The sequence below is a fragment of the Anabrus simplex genome, chromosome 1 (assembly GCF_040414725.1).
Source record: "Anabrus simplex isolate iqAnaSimp1 chromosome 1, ASM4041472v1, whole genome shotgun sequence".
Classification (NCBI taxonomy): domain Eukaryota; kingdom Metazoa; phylum Arthropoda; class Insecta; order Orthoptera; family Tettigoniidae; genus Anabrus; species Anabrus simplex.
Window position 1 is genome coordinate 1,260,832,905 of NC_090265.1, and position 12,522 is coordinate 1,260,845,426.

The window sequence follows — 12,522 nt, forward strand, 5'->3', positions numbered from 1 at the left end:
CTCCTTGCCTTCTGTAAAATTTTTCCTGCTGCCTGTGCTCAGCACCCTTGTCACTGATCAGATCACAGCAACATACATTATAACAGGTATGGAATATGGCTTGTAAGTTATTGCTTTAGCCTTCATAAGTACCTCTCCGTTCCTTATGAGATACCAGATTCTATGACAGAGAAAATATTTGCTTCAATGGAAGAAATGACACTCAAATTCATCAAGCAGGATCCATTGTCCAAGGGGCACCTGCAAACGGTGTCTACCTCTATGTTAGGAGTGACTAACCAAAACCTGGTAGTGCCGGGCTGAGTGGCTTAGACAGTTGAGGCGCTGGCCTTCTAACCCCAAGTTGGCAAGTCCGATCCTGGCTCATTCTGATGGTATTTGAAGGTGCTCATGTACGTCAGCATTGCGTCAGTAGATTTACTGACACGTAAAGGAACTCCTGTGAGGCAAAGTTCCGGCATCTTGGCATCTTCAAAAACCGTCAAAAGTTATCATTCTCTATATGCGATTTTTTTATTTTACAAAATAAAAATATCACACGAGAACATGTTTACTTATATCTGAACAATTTTATTTTCACTACGAAACTATTACTCGTCTCGTCAATTGCTTTTTTTATACACCACTGGTTCACTTTTTTATTCCTCCCAGACTAATAATCGCTCCTCTAAAACAATCTACAAAGAATATATACATGTTAGTACGTCCGTTGCTATGTTAAGCAGGATAAATATATGGACATTATATGTCCAGGGACATGAAACATGAATATATATTAACGTAATTTATAAGTCATCGTAACTCCTATTATATTATCTATTATATTCAATACAATTATTGAAGGTTTTATCATAATTAGGATATCTGTCCTATGACAATTATTCCCCCTAAAACCTTCAATACCTATCCTGGACCTTCCCTTCTCCGGGTCCCAAATTACATCTAGGCGTCTTGATATACCGTATATGTCTCCAGCTCTCCCATCCTCCAAGGCAGGCATCATTGTACATTGATCCTCTCCGGAGTCCGCACTCCTCTGGGCCCCCCTCAGAGAATGCCCACTCTCTGGTCCCTCTGCCCTCCTGTAGGGGTCGAGGTAACACCTTCTCCTTGAGAAACCTCACTACCATTTCAGTCTTCTTTTTTCTTGGGAGATTCACCTGCTGTATCTTCTGAGCTTTTCTCACTATCCTTCTTGCTTTTCTTATTTTCAGCAGTTTTACCATCTGATTGATCCTTCTTTTCAGATGCCTTTTTGGCCCTTGTTTATTTTTCAGCCTTTCTCTTGCCAACTTTTTCTGATGAAGTCTCTCAACCTCTTTTCTAAGAAATCTATCTTCACGATAAAGCACATATTGCTGTAAGTGTGACCTTCAGCGATAATGGATGGTTAGAACTCTCTCTTGTTCATCATACCATGACAAGTAGGTACAACACAAATCATAGTAATACACCCCTACCTTCTGGGCACATTCAGCACCTATGTTTTCAGTTTTGGCTTTAAATTTAGATTTGGTTTTCTTCTCTACCTCTCCCCCAGCTTTCTTTCCAGCTTTTTCAACTCCTCCGCTTTCTCCTTCCTCATCATCAACAGAACCTACCGAATCAAGAATCAAGGTTGACAAGGTTGAGCTCCTTTTCATCATCCTTTCTACCACTCTCTTCATCGCCACTCTTGGATTTGTCATCCAAGAGAGTCTTGAACTTGATGTGATCGAAGGAACACAGATGATGTTAATAAAACATTGGTGTATTGAATCTTTGTTTACACACTCAGCAATATGGATTCAAGAATTTCACCATATTCTCATGGCCCTCAGAAGTCATGTGTGTTGATTTGGGCTGCTTGTAATTGAGCTTACAAATGGCACAGAACTTCATTCTATCAGACAGCGTATGCCGGAACTCTTCAGTTTCGTCTAGGATGCGTTGCTTCTGACGTTATTTCATACGCATTTACTGCAAGGTTTGCTTATGTAATAATGATTGTTTCCTCATGGCACTTACGTGTTTAGATGAATAGAGGTGCATTTAGTACTCCTGTGCTGTGTCACATTGTGTTAAACAATGAGGGCAAGATATATCATACACAGGTTTCTTTTGTTGACCTTGTTCAGTTGTAGAATGAGCATTAGAATCTTGCTCTTTTGTACTGTTAGCCTCTGAATTGGTTTTCTCTTCATCTTTCTTCTTCTTGACTTGGTTTTCCAAGGTATGCATATCACTTACTACTTTATCTACATCTAATTCTACGCTGTTGCTTTTGTCATTAATTTCTGAAATATCTTCTCTCAGATCTTTGACCCAAGAATTGATTCGGCCTTTTATTCCCTGAGAATGGGCCTCGATTTTCCTTTTGAGTTTTTCAGATTGGGTCTCGATCAAAGTAGTTAGTTGTGCAAGCATAATGCCTACCTGGTCGTTGGTTTCCTTCTCCGAGATGACTTCGAAATCGAAACTGCCAGGGCCCTCCTCATTTTCTATCAAATCCTGGCACAGCCTCTCTTGTAACTCCGCCTTGCTTCCAGCCGTCGGTAAACCTTGGGATGCCAGCGCCTTCCATAAAATCACCACGATCATTTGATCAATCTTCATAGCTGATTTTTGAAAATCCTCTCGCGGTCGCCAGTGTATCATTCTCTATATACGACTTTTTATTTTACGAAATAAAACTATCAGTACACATAGAATCTCACGGATAAATGTAATAAAAATATCACATGAGAACACGTTTACTTATATCAGAACAACTTTATTTTCACAACGAAACTACTGGTCTCGTCAATTGCTCTTTTTATACACCACTGGTTCACTTTTTTATTTCCCCCAGACTAACAATCGCTCCTCTAAAACAATCTACAAAGAATATATACATGTTTCACACCAGAGACCTAATGGTGATGTTTCTTGGCACCATAATGGAAGTCTTTGCGTCTTAGTACGTCCATTGCTATATTAACATAATTAACATAATTTATAAATCATCGTAACTCCTATTATATTATCTATTATATTCAGAATGATTATTGAAGGTTTTATCATAATTAGGATATCTGTCCTACGGCAAAGAACTTAGTGGGACGTAAAATAAATAACATTATTATTATTATTGAACTTGGTAGTAAGTAAAAAATACCTTTGGGAGTAACGTTCTCCAAATAATAATACTGTAGACTCTTTTAACACATTGGAGACGCCGCTCATAGAAACTACGGGCACGCTAATTCATTGCTACTGACGGAGCTTGGAGAATCTACGGGTATGATTTCACTGTAGCTAAAAAATTGTAGTTGCCGTTTCAGCTAGCTGTGACTTCACTAGGATACTGTTGAATGCTTCTATGAGCATAAAAATATACTAGTTATGAGCATAAGTCGAGAGCTCTTCTTTCAAGGCATTGATAACACAGCCACTTTCCTACATAACCTAAGGCTGCGTCATCATTGACTCTCAGCTGGGAAATGGGCGGAAAAATACGTACGGTACATGCAGACAGGAAGAGTGTGTGTTCGAGAGGCAGGCTTGTTTGTGTAATTCTTGTGAATATTTAGCATGTCTAATTCAAGTGTACGAAATTTCGACAACAAATTAATAATGGATGTTCTTATGGAAAAGACGATTTCTGAAAATGAGGATGAGGATAACAATTACACACTAAGTAAACATGATGATTCTGCCGCTTCAGGCTAGTAAATGTAGAAAATGAGCTAATTTCAAATTGGTGTGAAGTGTAACATAGTTTTATATTGCTTCATTGAAGTGGGTTCTGTAATAATATTTATACCGCTTCCTAAAAATGTGAGTGTTTCCCGTATACCTGCAGCAACTCGATGCAACCCATAGACAAGTATAGACAAGGCCATGCTAATTCTACACTCATTCATAGTTGCAGAGATAAAAGTTAAGTCTGTTAAAAATAGTGACTAGCTGACCATAACTAGGGAGCTACAATAAAAATAGAGAATTCTTGGCAATTATTTGAAGGCTTTAATTCATGACACCATTACAAAATTAACTTGCGATAAAATCCTGACTTTGAATTATCCAAATTTAAGCTTCAAAAATTCAAATTAAATATGAATTTTTTGCATTGATTAGAATAGGAGTTTCAAGGGAACTTTTATGTGAATTATCCAATGTTGAACTAAACAGAGTCCACTGTAACTGATAATGAAAATGACAAAAGAACCAACATTAATACACATATAAAAACATTTTATACCTACCAATACAAGCAGCATTTGTGTTATCAAGACGGAATCCGTCGTTACATTTGCACATAAAGCTGCCAAATGTATTAATGCAGTGCCCATTCTTACAAAGGTTTTTTAGTTCCTCACATTCATTTATGTCCTCCAGTACAACCTATAACAGAATTTAGGTTTTAAAAATGATATACTATACTATATATACTATAGAACAGGCAGTAAAGGAAATCAGAGAGGACTTTGGAAAGGGAATCACAATCCAAGGAGAGGAAATCAAAACCTTGAGATTTGCCAATGATATTGTTATTTTATCTGAGACTGCAGAAGATCTCGAGAAGCTGCTGAATGGTATGGACGAAGTCTTGGGTAAGGAGTACAAGATGAAAATAAATAAGTTCAAAACAAAAGTAATGGAGTGCAGTCGAACGAAGGCAGGTGATGCAGGAAATATTATTTTAGGAAATGAAGTCTTAAAGGAAGTAGATAAATATTGTTACTTGGGTAGTAAAATAACTAATGATGGCAGAAGTAAGGAGGACATAAAATACAGATCAGCACAAGCAAGGAAGAGCTTTCTTAAGAAAATAAATTTGTTCATTTCAAACATTGATATAGGAATTAGAAAGATGTTTTTGAAGAATTTCGTGTGGAGCGTGGCATTATATGGAAGTGAAACATGGACGATAACTAGCTCAGAAAGAAAGAGAATAGAAGCTTTTGAAATGTGGTGTTACAGAAGAATGCTGAAGGTGAGATGGATAGATCGAATCTCAAATGAAGAGATACTGAATCGAATTGGCGAGAGGAGATCGATTTGGCTAAATTTGATGAGAAGAAGAGAGAGAATTATAGGACACACCAGGACTTGTTCAGTTGGTTTTTGAAGGAAGTGTAGGTGGTAAGAACGGTAGGGGTAAACCAAGGTATGAATATGACTAGCAGATTAGAGCAGATGTAGGATGCAATAGTTATGTAGAAATGAAAAGGTTAGCACAGGATAGGGTGGCATGGAGGGCTGCATCAAGCCTGTCTATGGACTGACGACTCAAACAACAACATACTGTAAGGTTGTTCTTTTCTTTAAAACTAGATTATCTACTAGACAACATATTTCATGTTTTATGACATTCTATAAACCAATAAAAAGCTGAAAACCTGGAAAAATATATTGAAAAAAAAAAGATATGACAAATCCAAACTATAGATTCAAAGATCTTTCAAGATTTGTCAGAAAAAAGAAATAAAGAGGGCCACAATTAGTGCCAAACTGGGAAAAGTAGGAATGTAATTTTAAGTTTTTTCACCAAGAGGGAAAGTCCTCTCAGTTTTAATTACTGTGTTAATGGGGTGATAAAACCTCATGGAGCACACTGTAAGTACCTACGTGTTAATATAGAGATTGACCTTCATTGGGGTAATCATATAAATGAGGTTGATAAGAAAGATTACAGATATCTCTTCACATGGTTGTGAGAGTATTTAGGGGTTGTAGTAAGGATGTAAAGGAGAGGGCATATAAGTTTCTGGTAAGACCCCAATTAGAGTATGGCTCCAGTGTATGGGACCCACACCAGGACTGCTTGACAGAAGAACCGGAAAAGATCCAAAGGAAATCAGCACAATTTGTTCTAGGTGATTTCCGACAAAGGGTGTTACGAAAATGTTTAAAACTTTGGGCTGGGAAGACTTGGGAGTAAAGAGAAGAGATGCTTGATTATGTGGTATATTGCAAGTTATAAACTTCATGTTTATGGCCCATATTGATCATTATATGACTTCAGTGGAAAGGAAAGGAATTTTTCCTTTTTAAATAAGTCTACCTTATCAATAAAACATATAATTACAAGAATTACATATACATACTAAAATTAATAAAACAGGGTATGTTTTGCCCTCATTTTGGGCATCTTCAAGCTGTTTGAAAAAGATCAATATCACTAAAATGCACTACTTAGTTTGAGTTCTTAAAAATTCTTGAGAACAGTATTTTCAACTAACAAATCTCATTATATTGGTCCGTAATGATGCAACATAATTAAGAACATTAATTTAGTTTACTAGTCCACTTAATCTATATAGCTCACTTTACAAGTGAAAATAAGATCCCCTTTGTAATTTTCACTTATAAAGTGAGGTGTATTGATTGGATGGACTAGTAAACTAAATTTATGTTCTTAATTAACAGTATTTTCTTCCAAATGTCTATAAAACACTATAAAATGGGAGATATGAAGATTATATCACCTAAAAAGGTTTGTAATAAAAATGACTATGGTACATGAACAAGTGTGTACATTAAAAATGATTAGTACACAACTTATAAGACTTTTGAATACTTATTGAAAAAAGCACATAATTTGAGCACAAAAGCATTTGTCTTCTCGTATCCATAGTTATATGGGGCACACTTATAAGTTAATGTCACTGCTTTGGTTCAAGCAAACTTATACTAAAACTGAAGAGTAAAAGATTGATGAAGTGTTAAAATATATTGCTGTACGGAGAAGGGGACTCCTTTAAAATCTGAATAGGATGATATGGTCTTAGTTATAGAAATCAAACATGAAGTGCATATCTTGTACAAGATCCCCTTTGTTAAGCAGCTCTGCGGCCAACTCACCTAGAAAGTGTGCCCTGCTTTACTTTTTTTTTTTTTTTGCTAGGGGCTTTACATCGCACCGACACAGATAGGTCTTATGGCGACGATGGGATAGGAAGGGCCTAGGAGTTGGAAGGAAGCGGCCGTGGCCTTAATTAAGGTACAGCCCCAGCATTTGCCTGGTGTGAAAATGGGAAACCACGGAAAACCATCTTCAGGGCTGCCGATAGTGGGATTCGAACCTACTATCTCCCGGATGCAAGCTCACAGCCGCGCGCCTCTACGCGCACGGCCAACTCGCCCGGTCCCTGCTTTACTGAATGCTGTAGCTTGACGTGTCTCACAGAGACAGAATAATCAGGATGATACCAGTATCGATGGATACAATAATTTTAAGAGAGTATATACCTTCAAATATCTAGATTGCACACTCTTGAGCAGAAGTGAGGGGAAAAAAGAGGTACGGCAAAGGGTAATGGGCACTACTCATATCTGTTCACTGGTTCTCATCCCACTTGGTATCTCAGAGAAGCAAGATCCATCTTTACATGTAGTATGGCCAGTACTGACATATGGGTGTGAGACATGCAACTCCAAAAGTGTTTGAAGAGCAAATTGATACATTCAAAAGGGAAGTGCTGAAGAAGCTGTATGGTCCATCATTCAATGAAGCTGTAAGGTGGGAAAGAACTTCAATGATGCTTAGGACAACCAAATATTAGCAACACGATAGGAAAGAAAAAAAAATCAGTTGTTAGGGCATATCTGGAGGACAGAGGGAACTCTCACTAACTGAGTGCTCAACTTTCAGCCTGATCAAGGGTATGTCCAAGAACAAAGTGGAAGGATCAAGTGATGGTGATGTTGCAACAGGTGGAACCAGCAGTTGCCATGGAAGATGCAAGGGACAGGAAAAGATGGGCTAGCATCTGTGATCGATACGTGTGATTGTGACTATCAATACCTGTAAATTTTGTCTTCTACCATAGGCCTTAAAGAACTGTTCTTAGCAATAAATGATGATGATGATGATGATGATGATGATGATGACGATGACGACGACGACGACGACGACGACGACGACGATGATGATGATGATGATGATGATGATGATGATGATGATATAGGTATGTTAAACTTGCTTTGAGGATGTAACTTCAAAAAGGCAGTATTGGTCATATCACCATATCAAATTATGGGAAGGTAAACAACAGGAAGTAACAGAAAGAAGACACAGAACAAACATAAAAACATTCATTTTTACAATAGAACAAAAAATAAAAATCAGAGTTTAAAGGAAGTGTACTCACAGTAGTAACATTGGGTCTGAATCCAGGGCCTTCTGGGCACAAGACAGTATATTCCTCTGTGCCAGGAGTAGGGCATGGTTCACATCGTGCACCCCATGCCTTGCCCTCTGAACAGCAGCAAGTGGCTCTTGTAACTGGCAGACCCAGCTCTTGACTGCACCTTCGACGACCATTGCGCTCTTCCACAGTTAAATAACAGCGTGATTCCCTGCGATCTGAAGCAAGTATATAGTTAGACAACAGTTAAGAATGATTTCAATGCTTTCTCTGAGATAAATAAAATGTTTATAAGTACAAAGTAAATATGCCTACATAGAACAACTTTCAATTAGGATTTGATAAATAAACCCTTCACATGAATTCTCCTCCTTATGACCAAGAACTGTTCAAAATAGCTCACTCCATTACTAAGTGCTATTAAAACAGTATTGACTAACTGAATATTGTCTATGTTCTGCACAGTTTGGAAATCTAATCCTGATACTATGGCTATTATAACTCAGTCATACCTATTCAGTGTCAGATCAGAGAGCTCTCCAACATTTTTAATTAATGTGTTGCTGTTGTGATCTATGCTAATACAACATTTCAAATTCAAATCTCATGTATTTTTAAATTTTGAAGTTGGTAAACTTAGTCCAGATAGATTACATTTGATCTGTAGAGAACAATTAGGATTTCTTGGAAACAGCTTAAATAATGCTTGCAAAGTGGTAGTTTAGCATTGCCACAATTAACGAGATGAAAGTGAAACACAGAAATTTGAGGATTTAGAGAACAATTTGGTTAGAGAAGCAGGATGAATAGAAATGAATAGTGTGACAACTCCCTCTGAATCACATGAGAAGTAGTACGTATGCTTTGGCATATGCTTCAGTTTACTACCGCATGTGAATATGCCTACAACTTGGTATGTCCTGGGTTACAAGTCATGTTTCGATAAGCATTCAAATGAAAAATGGCATTTTTTCCGCCCCCCAAACATCCCACTCTGTTCTTAAAGTGGTCAAAGGCTATCCCACGTCAAGATCTGCCTTTAAGTGATAGTAACCCTAACATCATTTTTCAGTCAGGTTAGAGCCATGGCAAAAGCTGTTGTCAAGGAGAATGCCAAAACCATAAGTACAGCTCAAGAAAAAAAATTTACAGCAAGTTTAGGTACCTTTGATCAGCTACCATTATTAGGTTGGGAAACTGAACAAATAGCTCCTTTCACAAGTTCAAAAATGAATGTTATTTATCACTTCTGTGGGTATATTGTTAAATATGCAAACAAAGTGACAAACTGTATAGCATGTATTGGCTCTCTGCAAAACAATACAGAAGAGGCAAAAACAGTTCGTTTTCATCCCTAACAACCACAACTCTACAAGAATTTAGTAACTCATCCAACTATCTCATTTACCCATCAAATGAATTATTGTTTATGTTTCCTCATGTAGAGGCTGCCGAACACGGGTTCTCACCCAGCCAGCAGGGCTTCCACAGGAAACAGGTCCCTTCACCATCCATTGTCACATCTTCCTACTGAAATACATTGTAATGTCAAATAATTTGTTCGAATTCTCAAGTTCACCTTGGTCATTACCACGTAAAATTGTGTGCTGACCCAATCGGGCCGATAAGTAACTTCAAATCAAATCAAAATCTCTTTATTTGCAAATGAGGTGTCTACCTCGGTGGCAAATGGTACACTAAAATACATTATTGTCAAGCACTAAATTTTAAATTAACATGAGACGAAGAAAATTTTCCTAGAATACAATATTATACAATTTACGCTAATAATTTGTTCTATTAAACACACACATCATCCTTAATAAATTTATATTGTTTACAAAATTCTACTTATAATATCTTACAAACATAGTCAACTCATATACAGTATGTGAAATTACTTCTAATAATAATATACAACTGGTATAAGATTAAAATTAACATTGAATTTATTTACATATTTATATTTTACCCATTTCGGAACATAAGTAGCATAACGACCTGCTGCATCTTAACCAGAGCCCCTTTTGCCACCACTTTTCAGAGTTCCTGAAGGGCCTTCACAGCTACCGTAGCGGTCCCAGGGCCCTCGAAGTCCCCACTGTACTTCACCCCTACAGGCAGTCCCCTACTTGGGCTGTCCAAACTCCACAGACCAGGGGATGGAATTAATTTAATCACACACATTTTTTATTTACAATATCCTGCACTGGTCGAATGCCCTCTAACATTTCATTTATTTTCTCTGTTGTTGTTTATTCTCTTCTTGAATATCTGTACAGATTTTGGAAAAGGATCAAACACTACACCTGGTAAACTGTTCCACTCCTTCACGCCCTTCCCAATGAATGAAAATTTACCCCAATCGCTTCTGCTAAAATTCCTTCTAATTTTGTACTTGTGGTCAGTTCTACCAATATAATTATTTTCCAACTGAAGCCTCTCACGGATATCTCTCCATGCTTCTTCTCCTGTATAGGCTCTATATAATCCTATAAGTCTAGTTTTCTTCCTTCTCTCACTTAAAGTTTCCCAACCAAGTTCCTATAACAGTTCAAATACACTACTCTTTCTCCTGAAATCCCCTGTTACAAACCTTGCTGCTTTCCTCTGCACACCATCTAGTTCTTTTATTAGGTATTCTTGGTGAGGATCCCAAACACTGTTTGCATATTCCAATAATGGACGAACCATACTTAAGTAACTTTTTTCTTTTAATTCTTTGTTGCTTCCTTTAAGTAGCCTCATTATGACATGTAACGATCTGTATGCTTTCCCAACAATGTCATCAACATGACCCTTCCAGTGCAAATTACTTTCAAATTTCACACCTAAGTATTTGCACTTGCCATCTTTTGGGATAACTACCTCATCCAAAGTATATTCAAATTCAGTTTTAAAACTCCTGTTTGTAAATGTTGTAACAGTTGATTTGCCTCCATTAATCTTCATATTATTTTCTTCAACCCATTCTTGGATACTCTCAAGGTCCCTTTGTAATTCTGAGCAATCCTCAATGTTATTTATTTCCCTATAAACAATTATGTCATCTGCATACAATCTTATTTTCGATGTTAAATTGTTCCCTAAATCATTTGCGTATATTAAGAAAAGTAACGGACCGATTATACTACCCTGTGCAATTCCCTTCCAAACTTCCTCTTCCTGTGATATATTATTTCCTACTTTGACTTTCTGAATCCTTGAATTTAGAAATGTTCTTCACATATGAATACCTATACTGTCTGTCTGATGGGACCTCCATGGCACCTAATGTGATAATACTCACCAACACAAGCATTTCCTTCCGTCACCAACTGATAATTAGGAGGACACTGGCAAATGAATTTTCCTTGGGTGTTGATACAAGTGCCATATTGGCAAGCAGTGGGACTATTGCACTCATTGATATCCGTGCAGTTCCCTGAAACAACAATTGAGTCACTGTGGTAATTATAATGTTTCATTCAAACACTTCACCATATTTTCAAAATGTTACTTTTTAATGTTAATGTAGTACCTCCAGAGCCATCCAATTCATAGCCTTTATCACAAACGCAGCGGAACATGCCAAATATATTCTCACAGCGACCAAACACGCATAGATTGCTGAACATTTGGCACTCATTGATATCTGGAAAGATTTAAAAAAATTATTGCACATATGTAATAAATTCTAAGACTTTTTCCAACAAGCAGAAAACTATTTTATCAGAGTTAAGTTGAACAAACTTTTATTAAGTGAGAAAAAGTTTAGATTTACAAAAAAAGAGAAAATTAAAACTTCTTGTATCCATAACCATAAAAACATATCTTGTAAGTGTTAATGCGGTACCTCCAGAGCCATAGATTATTTGGGCTATAACATACTAACAGAAGAAATTTATGTAAATATGGAATAAAATAACTTTACAGATGTTAAGCTGAATAATGTGAAATGATGTAAAAATTAAGGTTAACAGTGAAAAGCAACTACACTGTGCAGGCACTAGTGGTATTTACATAAGATGAATGCTCTTCTTTTGTTATATATGAAGCCATTTCTTTTCAGTTTATAACTGTTAGGTTCTTCAGTCTGCTGAAACTAATTTTGAATAAAATATACAAGCTACCTGAAAAGGAAAACACATGGTAACAGAATAATACCTAAAAAAGAAACAACGTGATTAAAATAGAATGACATGTTTCGTTCTTCAAAGTACATCATCATATTTTATCAAATCACACACAAAATATTTAGAAATGTATAAACATTTCTGTTTACATCCTTAAAACATTACCATTTGGAACTTATCCTAATGAAGTCCTCTCTTCTCTCCACTGTAGCTTAGAATACGAGTTGTTCCAAAACCGTTGCTCTTTCGTTGGCATGAGTCAGTCCGTTGACCTTCCACCACGTCGTGTCCCC

General features: G+C 36.9%; 1 protein-coding gene across 1 annotated transcript in view; it reads right to left on the bottom strand.

Annotated features, from left to right (window-relative positions):
* LOC136858261 (fibrillin-2) overlaps nt 1–12,522 on the bottom strand; it is a 529,944-nt gene that overhangs the window by 131,375 nt on the left and 386,047 nt on the right. The window contains exons 28-31 of the mRNA XM_067137663.2: nt 11,635–11,748; nt 11,404–11,538; nt 8,118–8,332; nt 4,227–4,365 (exon numbers count right to left, since the gene is read on the bottom strand). Of these exons, the coding sequence (XP_066993764.2) occupies nt 4,227–4,365; nt 8,118–8,332; nt 11,404–11,538; nt 11,635–11,748 (603 nt within the window). The remainder of the gene's footprint in view (nt 1–4,226; nt 4,366–8,117; nt 8,333–11,403; nt 11,539–11,634; nt 11,749–12,522) is intronic.